Source organism: Halichoerus grypus, chromosome 12 (assembly GCF_964656455.1).
Source record: "Halichoerus grypus chromosome 12, mHalGry1.hap1.1, whole genome shotgun sequence".
In the NCBI taxonomy this organism is placed as follows: Eukaryota; Metazoa; Chordata; class Mammalia; order Carnivora; family Phocidae; genus Halichoerus; species Halichoerus grypus.
The window spans coordinates 54,565,811-54,588,867 of NC_135723.1; the positions used below are offsets into that span (position 1 = coordinate 54,565,811).

The following is a 23,057-nucleotide window of genomic DNA, read 5'->3' on the forward strand; positions in this document are numbered from 1 at the left end:
ATTTTTGACAAAGGTATAAAAGCAATTCAATGAAAGAATGATGGTCTCTTCAACAAAGGTGCTGGGGCAACTGGACATTCATAAGCCAAAAAACCCAAACAACAAAAACAGAAAAAACAACCAAAAAAACCCTTGACCTAAGTCTTACACCTTACACAAAAACTAACTCAAACTAAATCATGGATTCAAATTTAAAACATAAAACTATAAAACTTTCAAGGGGAAAAAAAAAAGACAAGAGAAATCTTTGGGATCTAGCACTAGACAAAGAGTTCTTAGACATACCCCAAAGGCATGATCCATTAAAAAAATTAATAGTTTTTTCCAAATTAAAAACTTTTGCTCTGTGAAAGACTTTGATAAGAAAATGAAAGGACAAGCAGACTGGGAGAAAATATTTGCCAACCACATATCCAACAAAGGACTGGTATCTACAATATGTAAAGAACTCTTAAAACTCAACAGTAAACCAATAATTCAATTACAAAAAGGGCAAAAGACATAAAGACACATTTCACCAAAGATGACATTCAGGTGGCAAATAAGCAACCTAAGGTGATCAATATCATTAGAGATATCACTTCATGCCTATTGGAATGGCTAAAATAAAAAACAGTGATGATACCAAATGCTGACAAAGATGCAGAGAAGCTGGATCACTTACATATTGCTAGTGAGAATGTAAAATGGTATAGCCAGTCTGCCGAACAGTTTGGTAGTTTCTTAAAAAACTAAGCATGCAACTACCTAACAACCCAGCAATCGTACTCGTGGGCATTTACTCCAGAGGGATGAAGACTTAGGTTCACACAAAAACCTGTACATGAATATTCGCAGATGTAGTTTAAGTCATAATAGCCCAAAACTGTAAGCAATCCAGATGTCCTTCAATGGGTGAGTGGTAAACATACTGTCATACATTCATATGATGGAATATTATTCAGCAATAAAACATAATCAACTACTGATGTCCAACAACCTGAATGAATCTCCAGAGAATTATGGCAAGTGAAAAGAGCTACTCCCAAAAAGTTATATATACTGTATGATTCCATTTATTTAGTATTTTTGAAGTGACAAAAATTATAGAAATAGAGAACAGAGTAGTAACCGCCAAGGGTTATGGAAGGAGTAGGGGCAGGAAGAAATTCAGTGTAGCTATTAAAGAGCAACAAGATGAATCCTTGTGGTGCTAGAAGTATTCTTTATCACTGTCAATATCCTGGTTGTGAAACTGTCCCATAGTTTTGCAAAATGTTACTGTTAGGCGAAACTGGGAAAAGAAAACATGGGATCTCTGTATTATTTCTTACACCTGCATATGAATATGTAATTACCTCAAAATAAAAGAGTGCAGATAAAATGATCCCACTTTTATCAAATCTGCATATTAATATATAATAATATAGTATCTACATATTAAAAGGGAAACATCTGGAAACAAATACAAGAAAAGTAACTGGTTATCTCTGTTGGTGAGATGATGGGTGATTTTTCACTTTCTTCATACATTCACATACTATCAAAATTTTTTTCATTGCACACACTATAATAGTAAGAAAAAGAACAATTAAAATTATTTTATTATGAAAGACTATACGCTAACTATATATACTTTTTTCCACTGAACATTTTACTATATTAATTCTTTAAAATATCATTTTAAAGCTATTTAAACATTCCATTACATTGATCAATTTTATTATTTCTCTACTACAAGGACTGAATGATTGTTTCTAATTTCTTATTGTTAAAAAAAAAATCGCAATAGATTCCTTCTACCTGAATCTTCACATGCATCTCTGATTATGACCTCCAGTCATGGAGCTACTGGATCATAGAGTTAGGGCTTTTAGAACACACTGAAACATTGCTTTTCTGTAAAACTATGATTTTATGTCCCCACCATTAGTGTACATGTGAGAGACCATTTCACTCTGTCCTAAGTAGCCTCCAAAGTTGTGTTCACACTCCAAGCTCCATGGATCAAATGAGTAAGGAAGACAGATATAACTTCATGCAGTCATATCAAGGTTAATAAATTAACTCCCCCCCCCACAACCACAATCTTTTATTTTGCATGCTCTAACGTGTGTGGGTCTTACTTACTTCTCTTCACCTCCAGAAAGTTCGAACTTCTTAGCCTGACATCCCAAATCCACCTCTTTTTGCCCTGTTCACTTGGCTCTAGTTACTCATACCTCTTTGCTATTCCTCAAGCACATTTTGCACACCTCTGCCCAAATGCTCTTGTTTGGATATCCACAGGGCTCACCCCTTCACTGACTTCAGGTCTTTATTCAAATGTCCCCTACCAGAGGGCCTTCCATCCCACCCTGTGTGAATTAGTAACCCTCTTCTCCAGCCTCCCTATCTATATTTATTTGCTCTGTTTTTCTCCCTTTTTTCTGAAACTTAAAAAAAAAAAACAAAACAAACCCTACCTTCTACGGCACTGCCATTCCAACTCATACGGACTGTAAGTTTTGTCTCCTTATGATTACAGGAATGAAGAACAGCTCTAGCACAATTTATTTCTAGGCCCTCTCTCCCAAAACCTTCATATTGATGTCCTTTCTCCATCAGGCCTCCACCTATGCAAACAGCCATGATCCAATGCTGGCACTGAAGAGCCCTATTCACGCTGCCCGCTCTGTTCACTACCCTGGGGGTCAAGATGGCTGTTCTTTGCATCCTCCTCTCTACCTTTATGGCACGCCGTCTCTGTGTCCTCTCCTCAGCCAAATCAACAAAGAGATTACATATGATAAGCTAATTCACACTAATGTGTGTTTGATTCAAAAAGTAACTGAGGGAAAAGCAAACTCTTAGAGTTTCTAAGTGTAGAAAGAAAGATGTAAAATTCATGGTTTGTGTTTTCAAGACATCTCTGTTCCATTTATTTCTTTGATTTTTGTCATGTCTTTGATTTTCTCATAGTCTTTCTGCCTGAAAAATCTTATTCCAATTTACCATGATCCAAGTAGCACCTCCCTTCAGTTTGTCATTCTATTCAGCATTGACCTCCTCCCTCTGAACAGCAAACGATGCCTCCTTCTCGCACTCTTCCTAAGTGTTTTTCTACCTCAATGAGTCTCCATCTCATATTGAATTTCACCAGAGTATGGCTTTCTCTCCTTCAAAATATATCTGAAAGCTCCCTTTTCCTTTCCACATATCGCTTCCAGATTGTGTCCTACAGGTATCAGGGATCAGATCCACGCAATTAGTCCTACATAAAATGCTTGCTTTGAAATGTCATTAAACAATTATTTTTAGAAGAAACTCCTTTGAGATGAAAAACATACCCTTAAACAAAGACCACCTTCGTGTTATTTTCCTCTGTCATTATGATAGGTAAATGCTATGTGGTTTGCTTTCTTGGGTTGTGTACTTAGACTTTCTTCATGGTTGCAATGGACTACAAATGTATTTTTTATTTTTCATTTCATTTTTCCTTGAAATATGAAATAAAGCAAAGAAGTGAAATTTTAAGGAACTATATATAATAGTCTGTGCTATTTCAATGGCAAAATAGATAATGTTAAAAACAAACAGTGATACTTCTCTGCATTCTGCATCAAAACTTCCTGAGATACACTCAGCCCCAGGAAAGACTACTCACCAGATTTCCTTGCTTTCAAAGCAATAACAGCTGCTAGTTCTCTCTGCACCTAGTAAGATATTAGGGGGAAAAAATAAAATTAGAATAAGAAAAATGTAGTTATCAAAAGCAGTACTTTGTGTTTAGGTATGCACCAAAATTAAGAGTTACTGCAATGAAAGTTAAGTTTGCTGTCATGCTTTGGGGTTTTGTTTGTTTTTAGTATCAGGGAAAAACCTCTGCATAGGAATTTTAGGCCAAAAATCTGGAAGAATCATATTGACTTACTTTCAAAAGAAATTAGACAGTTGTCAGAATGTATACACTGTAAAACATTGTTTTTTTTGATACGATTATGGGAAGAGCCTCAAAATTGTAACTGTAAAACATATAGAAATACTATAAGTAACCAATTATTAAAACATGCATGATACCTTGGCAAAGATACTAAATATTATTTATCCCTCAAAGATTGTAGCTTATCTAGAAATTCTAGAAAAATTAAATAGGTGGTCCTGGTGTAACTGGGTCTCTACTCAAACACGATCAATGCTCATTTGAAGTCTGACAGGTTTATGGCAACCATTTTGGAAAATATGCCCCAGAAAAGCAAGTGCCATCGACTCACAGGGTAGGTGAAATGGGAACAGACAAGACGGCCTTTAAAATCCTAAGTGCCTTCAACCCCACTTATTTGTCTGCTTGCTCTCTCTCTCCACCCACCTCCCCCAAATCTGAATGCTTAAATCCTTTCCTAAAAGCATTCCCAAAGAGGACCATAAAACAGAGACAAAAAAGATAATCATAGTCAATTTCAAAGATAAGATGAAAAAAAAAAAGATACCATGAAGATAATCTTTGGGAAATCTATGTTCAGCAGCAATAAAAATTCCATAATGAACAAGCTCATTCCTCTCTAGGACAGTCTTTTAAGTGCAGAAGTACGAATGCGTTCAGGTGTTTGGAGGTGCTGGTGAGTTTGGAAGTGTCCTGCAGCTTATTACACTAATGACATTTTAAAGGGAGAATACTACAAGTTCAAGGTTACATAAGACTTGCCATTGAAATTAATCTAATTTATATTCATTTACTTGAAGGCAAAAGTAGACTATACGCTAGACTCTGGGTCCCCGCTGCGGACTGCTCTCATAACAGCCACGATCATCGCCCCTGAGGAAGGCAGCTTCCCCCACCACTGCTTTACTGCTGTGTTGTCCCCGCCTGGCTAATATGCATGCCATGCAAAAGGGCATACTCTTCATTTAGCCCATTCTTTGATACCTTCAGACTCTCTCTCTCTGGAAAATTATACAGTAATGAGAAGGCCATTCAGTCCCTCTTCAACCCTGGGAGTCTCAGCTCTGAAAATGCTCATGGTAGGAAAATTTGCAGTTGAACAACTTAGGGAGAAAAAGAGGGCCATGGGAAAGAGAAGGGTTACATGACCCCAGAAAAACCTTTACAAATACTCGTATGGGTAGTCACATAACAACAGCCACACACTAAAAACATCATTTATTGCATACTTTATGTATTTGTAATGTATCCGCCTCTCTATCCAGGATTTTCCTCCCTCACAGCGTCACAAATACTTGGGGCTGGGGGCAAAGATGCAGACTATAAACATCCCCTGGGATCTTGTCCACGGCTTCCTGATTTTATGACCTCGCAGGGAAGATCCCACCCTGGCTCAGGGCCAGGAAGAAAGCACAGATGGGAAAAGATGTCGGAGACAGACCCCTTCATTTGCTTACAGAAGATCAAAAACAGTCTTCCTCACCCTTTTCTAAGTTTTCCAAACCTGAAATTCTCTTCAGCAGATCTTCAGTTTTTCTTTCTCTAATTAGAAATGTCTCAAAATACAAAGAGCTCAGAAAAGGAAGGTATTAGATTCCCAACTTCGTGTAACACATCATCTTTTCAAAGATGCGGTGGGGCAAGAAAGGGAGGAAGGGGATGCGTGAGGAAAGGCCACCACATTTCGGCAGAGCTGGAAGGAGGGGAGAGAGGGCAACGAGAGAGACAAGAACTTCACAGGTGAATGTTGAAGGAACCTAAGTTTAAAAAAAAAGTTTTAAAGTAAATGAGATTACTCTACAGAAGCACACAGTCCCCTGAGTGTCTGCAGTCAGGGAGGATTTCAAATGTGTTATGCAGAGTGGGATGTGGAACAGCTTCCATGTTTCTGCCCCACGATGGAGGCTTTTGACAAAAACCCCAAGGGTAGGTATTCTTCCTACAAAACACAAAGGACAAAGTGCTGATCAAGCAAAAACACAAACTAGCTAAGATCTGATTACATATTCCTATAGCATCTCCACAGAACCTTTTTTTTTTTTTTAAGCACACTGTCAAGTATTTAATCATTTTCAAATGAATGACTAATTCCTGTCTTCTGGATGGAAGCTCCACTGAGGCAGGGACCTGTTTGTCTTTTTATGGTATTATCCAGAGCAATCACCGACAATCATTCATTGGCCCACAGGAGGAGGATATATACACAACTTTAGGAAAAATGTGGGAAGGACCTAGGGGAGAGAAAAATGACAAGGGAAGGCATTCCCCACTAATAAGCTACTCCCAGCAGGAATCTTCAGAACAGAATATTAGAAGGACTCAGGGCTTCCTCTGCCAATAATTATTACTTTTATATTGAAAACTGAAACTCTAAGCAGCTGCCGAAACAGAAACTAGAATTTTCTAGGAAGGGACTGGTTGGCACTGAACACGAAGTTCTAGCACCAAAACTTCAGACGGCCGGGATACCGGCCCATATTCTGACAACTTCCTGAGACACCCCGAGCAAAAGCCATCCAGCTGTGAGATGCTCCAGAATTCCTGACAGTCAGGAACTGTTTGAGATAATAAATGTGTAGTTCCAAACCACCAAAGTTTGAGGTAGTTTGCTCTACTGAGGAGTCTTTTATAAGAAAATGACTATTTTTCTACTTGATCTACTCATGTTATTGGTTAACCTTAGTTTCTCTGTGATTGAAATGAACCCTCTTCTTAGATCAGGCTCAAGACATGTACGCATGCACAGCCAAGAGCCACATTCTGATACTGGCCCTTGTTTTTATTTAATGTGGGTGCTAATCCACTGCCTGGGTAAGTGGAAGAAGGATGCATTATTACCTTGGCCTTCCCTATCACAACCCTTCCCCACTATGATCTGCAGCCCCTGGGGCTAGATGTAGTTCAGAATTCAAACTTTTATCCATTTCAGAAAGGGATCCTATCTATGTCACATCCTCAGGGAGGTCTGGGGCAGCAACTCATCATCAGAAATCAGACACATGAATATATTTCTGCAGTGAAATGTGTAATTATTCATACCAAACGAGACAATGGAAAAGTAGAAAAAGCCTCGGGATTTTCCACTGTATATGTTCAGAGTAGGTTAGATTTTGTCACCAAGTACGGAGAAACTTGTTGTCCAGAGCTTTTGTATTTCAGAGGTGAATAATAGATGGTAAACCTCTACAAATTGTTCACTAAAAGCTTCTCTCCCTCATTTTTTCCCCTCATGTTTCCTCTTGTCAAATAGCTATGGAGAAATGCTTTCTTTAACTAGCTTGGATTTTCATCAATCTATTTCAGCAGTTCCCAAGCCTGACTGCACATTAGGAATCACTTGGGGAGCTTTAAAAAACTACTGACCCTGAGCCCCAACTAAGTCAGCCTCTCTGGGGGAGAACCCAGGCATCAGTACTAGCTGCTGTTGGTGTTTCAAAGGTCCCTTAGTGATTCCAGGCTGTATGCAGGGTTGACAATCACTGCTCTAATCAATAAGGTATCTTAGTTTTCCCAAGACTCAACCTTTTAATCTTATAATCATTTCAAATGGCAATCCATCTTTACTTTGTATGTTGTTCTCCTCTAATTTAATTCATTTGTAAAGGAACATGGCCTTCCCTGTATTCTAGCTATAGAATTATGCTATAATCCAATCAAATGATAAGATTCAGTTACTACATCAGCAGTTTCATAGATACCAACTACTCAAGTACAAGGAAAACTGCAAGGACACTTTTTAAGAAGCTGAAACTTTAACTGGAAAACATAGTTGACTCAACATGCAAGAGCACTAAATAATTAAAAACACATCTGTAGCTTAGGGTATATTTGCTCTTGTGAATATTTACATAGATAGGGTAATTAAGGGACTAAGAAGACATTCCTCGAAACTTTCCCTCTCCCCTTGTTACCCATCAGAAACATGTTGCAATATTTTAAACTTCTTCAACAATCAGCAGGGCTGTTCACAAAATAGCCCTGAAATTCAACAAGAGTAAGAGCCAGTCTTACTTCTAGCATTTTGTCTTCTCTTCTCTTTGGCACTTTAATTGTGCCTTCAGCCCCCAAATCCAAATGCTCACGAAGTTTTTTTGTGGCAATGCCAAGACTGAAGAGGCAAAAGAAAAGTGTCAAATGCAAACTCTGAGTGCCAGGGAGCATCTCTGGGACAGGTTAACTGAGAAGACATGGAGGAAGAAGCCCTTAAAAACCAAGCTGGATAGAATGAAGGTCATTTTGGGGAGACAGATCAAGTGTGGCAAAGTCTTAGCTAACCGGAGCATTGTCCTGACAAACTAACTTTGAATAAATCGCCAAAGATTTCCTAAAGGTTTCAAGTAAATCTATTTTAGAAACATTTAAATTTTGATACCATGATAGAAATGTTTTACAAACATAGAACCTATTTTCTCAATTTCCTCCATTAAATGTAAGAAGAAACATTATTCAATTCTCTTCCCTGTTCTATTCCCAAATATACTCACTTTTAAACCACTATAAAATCTTAAGCTAGTAAGGACATGAAGAGCTCCAGAAAGAAACAAATATATATGCTCCTTAATCAACACGCTTTGAGATAAGACACAAACTGAGCAGTGAGGGTGGCTAGACCTTTGTCCTATGAAGGAACACCCATGAGTTAAGTTACAATTTCCTTTGTTCCTTCCTCAGAGGCCTGTTTTCCTCTTTCCAAATTCATTATTTTGTTCCAAAGAACTAATATTGCCACAAGCCTGACACATGGATAATCTTGCAATTACCTGTTATTAGAAAACCAATAATTAGAAACCAATAATTAGAAAATTAAGAAAGTTGTTTATACATCTGTCCAGACACTACTGCTCTCCACCTAACAGTTTATTTAACAAATAGCTGTTTTCCCAGTAATTGCTGTCACCACATCAAAGATGTATTTGTTAAGCATACTGGGATGATAAAATATGCTTACTCATCTATTTCAAGGCCATTAGGGATATTTAAAAATCTTTTATGTAGAATATTCTGTTGAACATATACAGATAGGCCTATTAATTTTATTATAACATAGACAACAGCTGACCGTTCAAAGACCAATATATATGTAGAAGTGGCCTGAAAGCAACAAGATGCATTAGAATGAATTCCTCCACTTAAGTTTTTAAATCTGCTATTTAAGTTGGCTATATGTATATACATCTACTTTGACAGAGCTTCACATTAAAGAGATCTGGTAGTTCTTAGGTGATCACAAGCATAGTGTGAATTAACAATGGAAATGAGATTACTTAGAATAAATAACAATGTGTTTAGGAATATTATGAAAAGATGACATTCAGACCACCAAAAAAAACCCAAAACTGGTAGAATCCAGAAAGATCAACATCTGGGTTGTATTCGGTGTGGAGCATCATCTGTTTAGGTTCATGAGGAGGAGACAGGAGGAAACTAGGGGATAGCCACCTCCTTGTAGCTAAATGCGCTGGATGCAGCACTCTTTATTTACCTCGTCCTCTCTGTAGGATTTGACATTGTTACCTCTTCTCTTCTTAACCACTAGGATTTCATGATACTGTATACTCCAGGCTTTTCTCTTTCCTCTCTGGCTGCTATTTCTCTTCTCCCAAGGCTCTACTTTTCTTCTACCTTTAAATTTTGATACTCCTTAGCAATCTATCCTCAGCCCGCTAGACCTTTTTCTCTTTCTGTTCATTCTCCATAGGTCATTTCATTTACTCACAGTGCTTCAATTATATTTGTATCTCTAGGGCCATTCACCTCCCGGACCTAAATGTTCCACGAGTAGCTCAAACTCAACATTTCCAAATGTGAAGTCACTTTCTTACCACTTCTTCATACCCCATATAATTGCTCCATGTCCCACATACCAAGTCAGTGAATGGTAGCACCATGCACCCAGGGTCTCAAGCCAAAAATTGAGGTGTCCCTGACTTAGCTCAGCCCACCATCTTTTCCCATTTAGACTGTTGTCCCTAACTCTTCTCTCTTCAAACCATATGATTCTTTACAGCAAAACTAATCATCTTACAAAATAAATTTTACATTATATCTCTTGCTAAAAAACTCTTCAAATACTTTTCCATGACACTATGACAGAGTCCAATGTCTAACACTGCATATGTAGTATTCTTCTGATCTGGTCTTTAGTATTATCTCTATCTCCACTCCTTCTCTCAAAAAAATCTATGTTCCAAAAAAAAAAAAAAAAGTCAATACTCCAGTCTTAGTAAAACAGAACTCTTATATTCTCTGAAAGGGCCATGCTCTTTCCTCAATTGGGCCTTTCCACATGTTCTTCTCTCTGTCTGGAATGCCTCTCCAATTCCCCACTTTGTGTGACTGTCACTTACTTGTCCTTCAGGTCCCTCCTTAGTTACTGTCTTCTCTTGAATGCTACCCATCTCCCCCAGTGGGGCCACATCCTCCTTGCTTATACCCCAATAACATTTACCTCAATTATAAGGCTTTCACAGGCTAGTGAAATCTCCCCTTTAGTTGGGGGTCCCCAATAGTTCATTATAAGGCCCCTGAAATGAACTCCTTTAGTCATCATTCTGACCCTGGTTCTTGGTACCACTCACAGTATGTACGTTTGTGCTTGAGAATAGAAGTGAAGTGTCTGTAGTTGCTGCAGAGAAGAGAAGACTTAGGGGGAACATGATCATGAGCTTCAGATATTTGAAAGGTGGAAGGTAAAATTCAGGCCAATGGAGTGAAGTTACAAAAAGGTATGTTTTCGCTCTAAGAGCTTTCAAATAATCAGAGCTGTCCACCGTGGAAATGGTCTACCATGTGAAGTTCGGTAGAGGATGCTTTATAGGGGAAGGTAAAGATCAGAAGCACTCAGACTAAGGGGCTGTTCTAAAGATTTGTTTTACCAATGCCTCCTTTCCAAATCATTCACTACCAAAAGAGAGCAAGCATAGGTCTCCTGTAGGCAGGGGTAACTGTCAGCTTACGGCTGAAAAGTTGGGATGTCATGGCCATCCAATCCACTCAACAGAGATAAAGGTGCTACAAATCTTAAACAGATGAAAAATAACCGCTGGGAGCCTTTTCTTGGAAATCTCATAAATTTCATGACACAAATTGCAGGAGAAGCTACAGAGGTGCTGGTTGAAAGAAATCTGAAAAGAGAAGCTAAACAACACTAACATCTTCTCCGAAGAACAGGTGTATCTGCTCCTTCAGTCTTCAGAACTGCTCTTACTGCTTCTGATCACTGATTTCCCCAAAGCCCTAACTGCTGGGCAGTATTAATTCTTGACAAATAAAAATATCATATATATGAAATGTATTTTAAGTTAACAATTATATGTTGGACAATCTGATTTTAGTTACAATAACCAAATAAAACATTATGTTTATTTCATTTATATTTTTAGGTTTTTTAAAAGATTTTATTTATTTATTTGAGAGAGAATGGGAGAGAGAGAGAGAGCATGAGAGGGAGGGAAGAACAGAGGGAGAAGCAGACTCCCTGCTGAGCAGGGAGCCCGATGAGGGACTCGATCCTGGGACTCCAGGATCATGACCTGAGCCGAAGGCAGTCGCTTAACCAACTGAGCCACCCAGGTGCCCCTATTTTTAGTTTTTATTTCTCGTTATTTTTTCCACTTTCTGGTAAGCCCAGAGTATTTTCAATCTATACCACATTTAAATAATTCTTCAATGGATTTAGAGCTTATTTAACAAAGTTGTCTTTAAAGACATAATATAGGGGCGCCTGGGTGGCTCAGTCATTAAGCGTCTGCCTTCGGCTCAGGTCATGATCCCAGGGTCCTGGGATCGAGCCCCGCATCGGGCTCCCTGCTCAGCGGGAAGCCTGTTTCTCCCTCTCCCACTCCCCTTGCTTGTGTTCCCTCTCTAGCTGTGTCTCTCTCTGTCAGATGAATAAATAAAATCTTTAAAAAAAAAAAAATAAAGACATAATATAACTTGCAAACTCAGTTCTTTTATTCCTTATTACATGTCTGTCCTTACATGGTAGAATATCCTCTCTCAGTCACTGCGCTTTTCGGAGGTAAGGTTCTCACCTGCAGCGACAGTGTAACCGTAACACCAGTCAGGTCCCAGAACTTCTAAGGGTCTCCTATCTGCGTGGATGTTACGTTAGGAACACCTGTATTTGGATGAATTAGGATCAACTAAAACCCTTTCCAGTCAGAAAGTCCATCTATAAAATGGCTAACATGGGAGGGCTCCCTGAAAGAACAGATTCAGAGCTTAAGATGCAAAAGCCTGAAATAGGAGAAGGAAATCTCCATTTATTTTATGTCAACTTTGGAAGAAGTTTTAGGATCCCAGTTTGTGGGGTGGAGTCACAGCCTTCTACCTCAGAGGATTGTTTTTAGAATCAAACTAGTTAACGCCTAAAGCATCCAGAACAGTGCCTGAAACTACCATCATCATATTATTGTAATTAATATAGTTGAGCTTTACAATAAATATAGTAAGGATCCAGTCCTTAATTACTTTAATACTTCATATGCTTAAGACCCTCCTTCTCACCTGAATTATACTCCTTGACAACCAGTGTTGCCCCTGCTTATTACTTTCTACCTACCTATCCCCCTGCTCCATTGCAACTCGCATAAAAGGACTGATGGGTTTCATTGAAAAGTGGTGAACTGTGTTTAAAGTGTTTGTATTTTCAGAATTTACTTTAAGAATAAACTTTTTTTTTAAAAGATTTTATTTATTTATTTATTTGACAGAGAGAAACACAGCAAGAGAGGGAACACAAGCAGGGCGAGTGGGAGAGGGAGAAGCAGGCTTCCCGCGGAGCAGGGAGCCCAATGCGGGGCTCGATTCCAGGACTCTGGGATCATGACCTGAGCTGAAGGCAGACGCTTAACTGACTGAGCCACCCAGGCACCCCAAGAATAAACTTTTAAATGTCCACAGAATTCCCAAGATTTCACAAATGTATGAAGGCCAGAATTTAGTTTTTTTTAAAGATTTTATTTATTTGTCAGAGAGAGAGAGCACAAGCAGGGGGAGCGGCAGGCAGAGGCAGAGGGAGAAGCAGGCTCCCCGCTGAGCAGGGAGCCTGATGTGGGACTCGATCCCAAGACCCCAGAATCATGACCCGAGCCGAAGGCAGATGCTTCACAACTGAGCCATGCAGGCTCCCCTAGAAATTCACTTTCAAACTTCAGAGGTATCCATGAATTTAACTAGCTGTGGCCTGGCAGCTTTGGATGTATGAGAGATTAATTGTTCTTTTATGAATTAAGAGACTTGTGGGTATATATTCAACAAGGAATGTGTATTTATTTTGTATTTCTGCCATTGCAAACTACCACCCATTTATTGGCTTAAAATGACATCCATTTATCATCCCACATTTCCATAGGTCAGGAGTCTGGGTACAGGGTGGCTCAACTGGATCCTCTGCTTAGAGACTCACAAGGCCAAAATCAAGGCATGGGCACAGCTGTATTCCTTACTGGAGGCTCCGGGAGAGAAGATGCTTCCAGGCTCATTCAGGTTGTTGGCAGAATCCAGTTCTTGCATCTGTAAAACTGAGGTGCCTGTTTCCTTGCTGGACCCTGGCAGTCTGCCCTGAGCTCCTGAGACCTTTCTCTGGTCCTTGTACATGGGATCCTACTTCTCACTTCCAGCCATTCCACCCTGTATCCTTTCCATGCTTGGAATTCTTTCTTACCTTCTCTTCTGCCATTTCTCTTTGACTCCTGCCAGACCAACTTCTTTGTTTTTAAGGGCTCATGTGATTAGACTGGGTCCATGTAGACAATCCAAGTCTGAAGCCTTAATTATAACTGCAAAATCTCTTTTGCTATGTAATGTAATATTTGCAGGTGTCAAGTAATGTATTCATCTTTGGAGGACCATTCTCTCTACTAAAGAATAGTGACACAGATCCTCAGAGCCTTCCAAAAAATTATCCCTGAACACTTTTTAGGGCCTTGTCATAACTTGTCAATACAGCCTAGTTCTGGAACATGATTTGCCTGCTATAAAATCAGAGCGTATCTCTGAGTTCACACGAGGGAACCAGAAGACCTTAAGAACCAGTCTGAATGAATTTCTCAATTGCTAAACTATGCAGCCATGTTTACCAGTATTTAATGATTCCTAACAAGTTAAAAATTAAAATACTATTTAATTTAACTTCATAGGTCTCATTTCATAAGATTGTTTAAATAAGAAGAGAATTCTATAATCAAATCCTATACCCAACTTTCTGAGACCTATTCAGTAACTCTGAAGTATTTTAAGTGAAGACAATGTGGAAAATAGCTTTTTGAACCCTAAACTGTTATTTTAAATTAATGTGGACTCTTAATACTTCCTACTTTTTTTTTTTAAGATTGATGTATTTATTTGTGTGTGTGAGAGAGTTGGGGAGGAAGGGCAAAGGGAGAGGAAGAGAGAGAGAATCTCAAGCAGACTCCCCGCTGAGCATGGAGCTTGACTTGGGGCTTGATCTCACGACCCTGAGATGGTGACATGAGCCAGAAATCAAGAGTCAGACGCTCGGGGCGCCTGGGTGGCTCAGATGGTTAAGCGTCTGCCTTCGGCTCAGGTCATGATCCCAGGGTCCTGGGATCGAGCCCCACGTCTGGCTCCTGGCTCGGCGGGGAGCCTGCTTCTCCCTCTCCCTCTGCCTCTCCCCTGCTCATGCTCTCGCTCTCTCTCTGTATCTCTGTCTCAAATGAATAAATAAAATCTTAAAAAAAAAAGAGTCAGACGCTCAACTGACTGAGCCACCCAGGCACCCCAATATTTCCTGTCTTAAATACTCCATCTCTCTAATGTGAATAATACATCTTGCTCTGGGAGACTGAAATATGACAGTGCACGAAAAGCGTTAGCAGAATGCCTGCACAAGGTCAGGACTCAATAAATATTAGCCAGTCTTAGCCTTTTACCCATTTCTCACTTGGTCTTCTTAAACCAACAGCATGCTGATAAATGACATCTGCAAGCAAGTTTCTTCAATAATTTCCCCCCACAGAAGTTCATCTCTGCATTGTTTATAATAGCAAAAGATTGAAAATAACCACAATGCCCAGAACAGGAGATAATGAAAAATCCATGGAACACGATACTTTAGAGCCACAAAAATGCCATAGGAGGAGCTTTTCAGCACTGAAAACGTATTTGGTGAAAAGTACAGACCACAAAATAAAAGGGTCTTTTTTTTTTTTTTTTTGTAAAAAGTATACATACAAGAAAAATAACCTAGGAACTAAGAAACACTGAAGTTAATAATGAGTTACTAATGAATGGTTCCATTATGGGAATTTTTTCTATTGTGGAATTTTTTAAATTGCAAAGTCTTTATGTTCAAACAATCCAAGTGTCAGATAAATAAAAGAGAACTGCAAACATAACCCACAGTAATGACAACTCACTATCAGCTTTACCATCATTTTGACATTTACAAATATAGCAGTGGAACTCACATTATCTCTACCCAGTATTCACATAAAATTTCATTATATACTTAAGTTCTACAACAATATAAAATAACAGGAACTAAGTCAAAATCTACCTTATTCCATTATTACCAAAAACTCAAGTAATTTTCACTCTTTTATATGCCTCCTGGTCCTTCTGCACATATGGACATATTGTATAAAGCTATAACATTGCCTTCAGGATGCAAAATTACATTTCCTCTAAGCAGCTATAAGAAGTTCTATTTTAAACAAATGCACAAAATAGCAACTAATACGAAATGTTCATGAATCATCCTCTTAAAACTTTCAACTTCCCTCAGATAAGATTTCATGGTAACATTTTACAAACCCATGACGGTCAATATATAAATTGATAGCTGAATGGTGTATTTCTATTCCTCGTTAATTAAAAATGTCTAGGTTTTCTATGTGTATTGCACATCAAAATGCTTTTCCTCACCTTGGGAAGAGATACCCAAATACCATAATATACATGAATGCATACATGAATGTGTACACACATACAAACACACACTTCTACTCCTATTCACAAGGGGTTTGTTGAGACCTACCTGTTTCATTCTTGAATGGGTTCTATACATTCACACCTTTCTGAACAAATGTTTTTAAATAAATGTTCCCTCACTGGCATCATTTCAGTAGGCAAAACAGCACGTATTATGTTGCTCACCAAAACCAAATTCTCAAGGCTAGAGTTAAATGAGATTACCACATAATCTGAGTATGCGTAGATGGTTTCTTTGGAAATAGAGGTAACTCGGTAATTAATGTTACAAAGTTGCGTGTGTGTGTACATGTAGCATTTAGGGATCTATTCCCAGGATGAAGAAAATCATTTTGATGTGCAATAGATATAACACATTTAAGCATTTTTATTGACAAAGGATAGCAATCTATTATTCAGCTCTCTGTTCAAGTACTGACAATCACGGTTTGGTGAAGTGTCACTGTGAGATCCTACCTGAGGAAAACTGCAGCTGTCCAAGTGGTCCCAGAGACCTATGATCCACACCCAAGGCCCTGTGGACACTCTAGCAGATGAGGGTAGCTCTAAAGAATAATGAGGAAACGTACTGACGAGTCCTACGGCTCCTTATAAATAACAAGAACAATGAATACTGTGCCCCCAAATGTGCTACAATTCCTCTGGTGCATTTTTGATGATCTTTGAAACCAGGTCTGTCTTCTGGGGCCTCCTTTGACACTTTGTCTCAAAACTCAATCTATTTGGCCTTTCCCCAGATCACACAGAAGCTCTTAAGCCACTGGAAAAATTGGAGCCAAGGTAAGGATTCCAAGTAGGAATTTTATGTTCCCCACAGATAAGAAATATAAAGTAACAAGATGTTCATGATCCTGTTGCAGTTGGACAGAAAGTTAGTCATTCCCTGGGGGATTAACTTACTTTTATGCTCTAAGCAAACATGCCCACTTGAGTCTGTGATAGACTAAGAAAAGGGAGATTAACTACACTCCATTTCTCTATTCCCCAGAAAAGAAGAGGCAGATAGCCAGGAAAAAGAAAGGGTGAGTGGAAACTAGCATTTCAGTGTTTTAAAAAATCTATCTCTACATATGGTAAAAATCATCACTGGATTGTGCTCATCATGTACTAAATGTGACTGAATCTTCCCCACTCTCACTAACCTAAGATTATTTCCAAATCTTGCTAACTTGGTGCACAATCTCTTAAGAGAATTCTAACTTTCTAAAGATTCATCAAAACCCAAATCCCATGCTATTTCTGCTTCCTGAACTGGTACCATCTTGAAAGCTGTCACTGTTATCTTCAGATACTACTATTCAAAAAGGGATTCCTCCAATGTACCAAACCCCACGTGTAGATTCATCAAGGACAAATGGAGGGAATCCTAGTCACCTTACATGCTCCCCAGACCCAGAAAGGGTATGAACAGAGTCCTGTGAAAGGCACATCCTTAGAGAAAATGACTAGGCTTCAGGTGAGATGGCAAAGGAGAGGAGATCCAAATATGCAAAAGCAGAACACAAGGACAGGCAACAGCAGAGGAAGGGGAGAGCCAGCAAGACAGAGCATCTTGAAAAGTTTGCATCCTTGAGTTCCATCGGGCACTGGATGATACAAGACAACTGCCTGTTTATTAAGACCCAGTTCCTCATGTCTCTGTAACAAGTATTTCCCAAAAGAACTCTAAGGAAAAGACAAATTGGGTGAAGAATCAGACAAAGGCCTAAGTTTAGTGCAGGTCTTAGTGAATGAGAGTAAACCAGATCCGTTCTATCCAGAAAGTAGAATCTCAAATGTAAAAAAAAGTGAGAACAAGACTTTAACTACAAAGAATGCTAGAAATCACAAGAGAACAAGTTCACAGGTGATGTGAAAACTGATGGAGTTACATCACAACTTCTGGGCACTGAACAGGAGAAGATGTTTTTGTGACACTGACAATGGGCAGCAGTCAGTTATAACCATGTTTTTTGTTTCTAGAGAGGTGTTAAAAGAAATTTCATTGCAGGTTTCTTTTTCTCTAACACTTTCACCAAACATTATATATCCTAGCATGAATTTTTGCTTTGGGGGGGTATTTATTTGCTTCAAGGTCTTCTAGAACTTGTAGCCAACACTCCATTTATAATTTGGGTTATAATTTTTTTTCAGCTCAGTGGTACTTCTTGGAGGAGTGATACTATACCCTATGAGAAGGAATTTAGAAATTCTATTCAAAGCATTAAATGCAGAGCTTCTATGATAAAGTTCGATGAACTGAAGAAAATGAGAAAAGGGAGAGAGCAGTACCATTCAGAGAAAATGAAACTGATGAGAATGATAAACCAAATCAGCTTTTAGAAGGAATACAAGGGAGTAAGAATGTCTAGTTAACGATCCCAGAATTTTAGATTTTGCCCTCCTCCTCAGTGATCTTTCTTCCTAGATTCAGCACAGTCGATTTTTCATTTTTTAAAAAAGATTTTAAGTAATCTCTACACCTAACAGGGGTGCTCAAACTCACAACCCCAAGATCAAGAGTCACCCGCTCTACCAACTGAGCCAGCCACGTGCCCCATGATTTGTAATTTTAATTCATCTCTCAAGATATGTCCACAAACTCTCCATCACTACCACTACCAGGTTAGTGTTTTATTATAGATACTCAGCACTGTTCTTTTTCACCATCTAAGTAATGGCTGACTTCACTGGACCAAGCAGCACAGCATACCACACCACATGTCCCCTTATTCTTCTGTAAGTGCCACTAATGTACCCATCCCACCAAACAGGCATCTAATACACATAATTCACAACTTAGCCTAATTTACATTACCTCAGTGGCTCGACAATTACACTGTGTGAACAAAAATCACAAATTTCAGTCAAGCCCAGGGAAGATATTTGTGTTTTCTTATCTCCAGAATTTCCATCATGAAAATTTAGCCTAAAGAAAGAGAAATAGCCTAATTGGGTTTGTTTTGGATGTTGGTCTTAAGTAAGCAAGAGATGGAAGCCCCCAATCAGCTTTATCTCCTACTCAACGATGTTCATGTTTCCATTTCCTGTCTTTGGACGTTTCCCAAGTATGCTCTTCAACTGACAACCTCTCTGTGACTGATTCCTCTAACTTTAGCCCTGACCTCTCTAAGCTCCAGGTTCACATCTCCAGATGTTTCTTGAATATTTATATATTTTATATTTCTTTGTCCTCAAACTCAGCATGTTCAAACTCCATGTTTCCTTCCACATATTTTACTCAACTTCCTAACAGTATCATCACTTTTCCATTCTGAGTCCTCTTCTATCTTTACCTAGTCCTACTGATTTTTTAAAAATTCTTTATGCTCCTTTTTGAACTCATTTTTCTTTTTGTTCCCACAAAAATCACAATAAAGTAGGTTTTCAGCAACCTCTCAATCAGTATCCCCACCTCCAACTCTACTTTTTCTTTCTTTCTTTTTTTTAAATAAGCTCTATGCCCAATGTGGGGTTTGGTCTCACAACCCCCAGATCAAGAGTCACATGCTCTACTAACTGAGCCAGGTGCCCTTCATCTTTCTTTTTTCTTATGTATCTATTTCATTTTGTTAATCTGTTGTTCAAAAAGTCTTTCACTTTTCTTAACCAGGAGCTTCTTCTCTAACCAGTTGGCTCTACTCAGCATTTTCCCTTTCTCCTTTCTCCACCTGCACACAATAAACCCCACTGCTAGAGTACATGTCCTCCTAATTACCACATGTTCAAATCCTGACTGCCTTCAATGGTAGTTCAAGACTCTTTGATGAAGCTGTTACTGTTCTTGAATCTACTATCTATACACCACTATATTCAGTGCTCAATTGCCAATCACTTTGTACGTGAACTCTCTAAAAGTACTTGTCTTCCTGGTATGGCTGTAGGAAACATCTCACATGTCTTTGCTGCTTCTGAAACTATCCCGATAATATATTACATTACCAAAAAAATGAGGCATAGTTGGTAAGGAAATATGATTAGGAAGTAGAAAATTCTGAGTTCAGATTCTGGCTTTGTTCCTTTCTAGGTGAGTGACCTTGGGCAAGTTACTTTACCTCTACAAGCCTTCCTATCTATAAAACAGGGATAATGCCACCTATTTCATAGGGTTGTTGTGAAGTTTAGCAGAATGTATATGTATGTGTATATATGAATACATAGAATGTTTAACACAGTAACTGGTCCATAGTGAGTGCTTTCTAAAAAGATGGCTGTTATGATTTTGCACACAACAGGTACTCCTTTTTGGTCAATATTTTAAACTGCACAGTCTATAGATTCAGTGAAATCCCTATCAAAATTCCAATGGCATTTTTCACAGAAATAGAACAATTCTAAAATTTGCATCGTACCACAAAAGACTCCAAAAAGCCAAAGGAATCTTGAGAAAGAAGAACAAAGCTGGAGGCATCATGCTCCCCAATTTCAAACTGTATCACAAAGCTACAGTAATCAAAACACTATGGTACTGACATAAAAACAGACACACAGATCAACGGAAGAGAATAAAAAGTTCAGAAATAAACCCAAGCATATATGGTCAATTAATGTATGACAAAGGAGCCAAAAATATACGGTGAAGAAAGTATGATCTCCTCAATAATTGTATTGGAAAAACTGGACAGCTGCTGCAAAAGAATTAAACTAGATCATTTTCTTAAATCATAAACAAAAATAAATTCAAAATGGATTAAAGACCTGAAACAACATAAAACTCCTAGAAGAAAATATAGGCAGTAACCTCCCTGACATTGGTCTTGGCAATGATTTTTTGGATCCAATACCAAAAACAAAAACAACAAAAGCAAAAATCAGTAAGTGGGACTATATCAAATTAAAAAGCTTCTGTACAGCAAAGGGAAACCACCAACAGAATAAAAAGGCAATTACTGAATGGGACTATTTGCCACTCATATATCTGATAATATTTACAAGTCATATATATATCAAATACAAGTCAATAGCAAAAAACCAAACAATCCAACTGAAAAATGGGCAGAAGACCCGAATACACATTTTCCCAAGGAAAGACAAACAGATGGCCAACAGGTACTTGAAAAGATGCTCAACACCACTAATCATCAGAGGAATGCAAATCAAAACCACAATGAGATATTACCTCCCACCTGTCCAAATGACTATAATCAAAAAGACAAGAAATAATAAATGTTGGAGAGGATATAGAGAAAAAGGAGCTGTTGTGCACTGTTTGTGGGAATGTAAATTGGTGTAGCCACTCTGGAAAACAGTATGGAGGTGCCTCAAAAAATTAAAAATAGAACTACCATATGATCCAACAATTCCATCTCTGGATATTTATCCAAAGAAAACAAAAACACTGGAAGATATATGCACCCCTACGTTCACTGCAGCATTATTTACAATAGCCAAGATATGGAAATAACCTGTGTCCATCGATGAATAGATAAAATAGATGTGATACACACACACACACACAATAGAATACCACTTTGCCATAAAAAAAGAATGAGATCTTGCCATTGGTGACAACATGGATAGAACTTAAAGCATTTTGCTAAGTGAAATAAATCAGAGAGAGAAAGAGAAATAGCATAGGATCTCACATTCTCACATATATGTGTAATTTAAAACAACAACAACAGTAAAAAACAAGCTCATAGATATATGGAACAGATTGGTGGTTGCCAGAGGTGAGAAGTTCAAGGGTCGGCACAATGGGTAAAGGGAGTCAAAAGGTAAACTTGCAGTTATAAAATAAGTCATAGTATGTACTATACAGCATGGTGACTACTGTATATTTAAAAGTTGCTAAGAGAGAACAAATCTTAAAAGTCCACATCACAAGAAAAAATATTCTGTAACTATGTGATGTGATGGATGTTAACTAGACTTATTGTGGTGATCATTTCACAATATATATACAAACACAAAATCATCAGGTTATACATCTGAAACTAATGTCTGTTGTATGTCATTTATGCCTCAATTAAAAAAAGGTTAAATAAAAAACTGCAAAGGTCACTTGAAATATTTTTTTCTTAACATGCTATCAAGATTCCATTTCACATGAAGCTTTATACCACCAATCACTGTATTTAGTAAAAAACTACTTTTCTAAGCTACATTCCAGAAGGGTAGGAAAGGCAACTTTTAACTTTCAAGCTGTGTGCAGATGCTAAGACCTGGTGTATAAAACTCTGTGAAAGATCAGTTTCATCCACATACACAACCCAATCCAGCACAATTTTCAGCAATTACCATTTCAATAATGAAGTTAAAGCAGAACTGAAGACTCTTTGGAGAGGTTAGAAAAGTTTCCAAAAAGCCAAACCAATGGATAAATATTGTGTCTGGATAGTTAGTCTGTCAAAAACTAGGGCTCAATGATTAGCAACCATAGCTAGCTTTTTCTATTAAGAAGGGCATGAGCTTTTCCTCAACTAACAAGGTAATTACCAACTCTTGATTAGTGGCTTTAGAAAACAACCGATAATGCTGCAACCTAGTACGTTAGAAACCAACGACCTGGTCTTTTGTTGGTTGAGGTAATTCTTTTTTTTTTTTCCCTAATGAAACATAAGGTCTTTTCTCCTTTGTGTGGCAGGTCACAACAATCCCTAGGTTAAGTCATACTGTACTTTGAAAATCAGATATCACGCCCCCGCTACGGTTCTGGAACTTTCCACCAGGAATATCTATGATCTTGCTGGAGAAGCTGCACTGAGGATAGCAAGTCAATGCCATGTCTCCTTCTGCCTTGATGTGGGCCTCCCACATTGACGTGCACCTACAGAGCAAGTTCCTCTCTGCATTGCTACCCAAACGCCTTCCTTTGAAGACCCTGGCCCTTCTTATTTTCTGCCCCCGTAGGCAGGGAAAACTGCATGCCTTACCGCAGACGTTAGACGAGCGAGAATTTCATCACTGCTTTCTTCCGAGTCTTCCATTTTCTGATGAGACCTTTGAAAAACAAAGAATGATTTACTCTTAGTTGTGGTTGCTCAAATTTATCTACCAAGTTATGGGGAACACATGGCAAATAATGGCATTATTGTTTGTTTGTTTGTTTGTTTTTAAGATTTTATTTATTTATTTGACAGAGAGAGACACAGCGAAAGAGGGAACACAACACTCACAGAGGGAGTGGGAGAGGGAGAAGCAGGCTTCCTGCCGAGCAGGGAGCCCGATGCAGGGCTCGATCCCAGGACCCCGGGATCATGACCTGAGCCGAAGGCAGACG

General features: G+C 38.5%; 1 protein-coding gene across 3 annotated transcripts in view; it reads right to left on the reverse strand.

Moving 5' to 3' along the window:
- RAPGEF5 (Rap guanine nucleotide exchange factor 5) overlaps positions 1-23,057 on the reverse strand; it is a 225,194-nt gene that overhangs the window by 138,739 nt on the left and 63,398 nt on the right. For all 3 annotated transcript variants that reach the window (XM_078059361.1, XM_078059362.1, XM_078059363.1), the window contains 2 exons: positions 22,711-22,777; positions 3,626-3,674 (listed from right to left, as the gene is read on the reverse strand). In XM_078059361.1, coding sequence (XP_077915487.1) covers positions 3,626-3,674; positions 22,711-22,777 — 116 coding nt within the window. The remainder of the gene's footprint in view (positions 1-3,625; positions 3,675-22,710; positions 22,778-23,057) is intronic.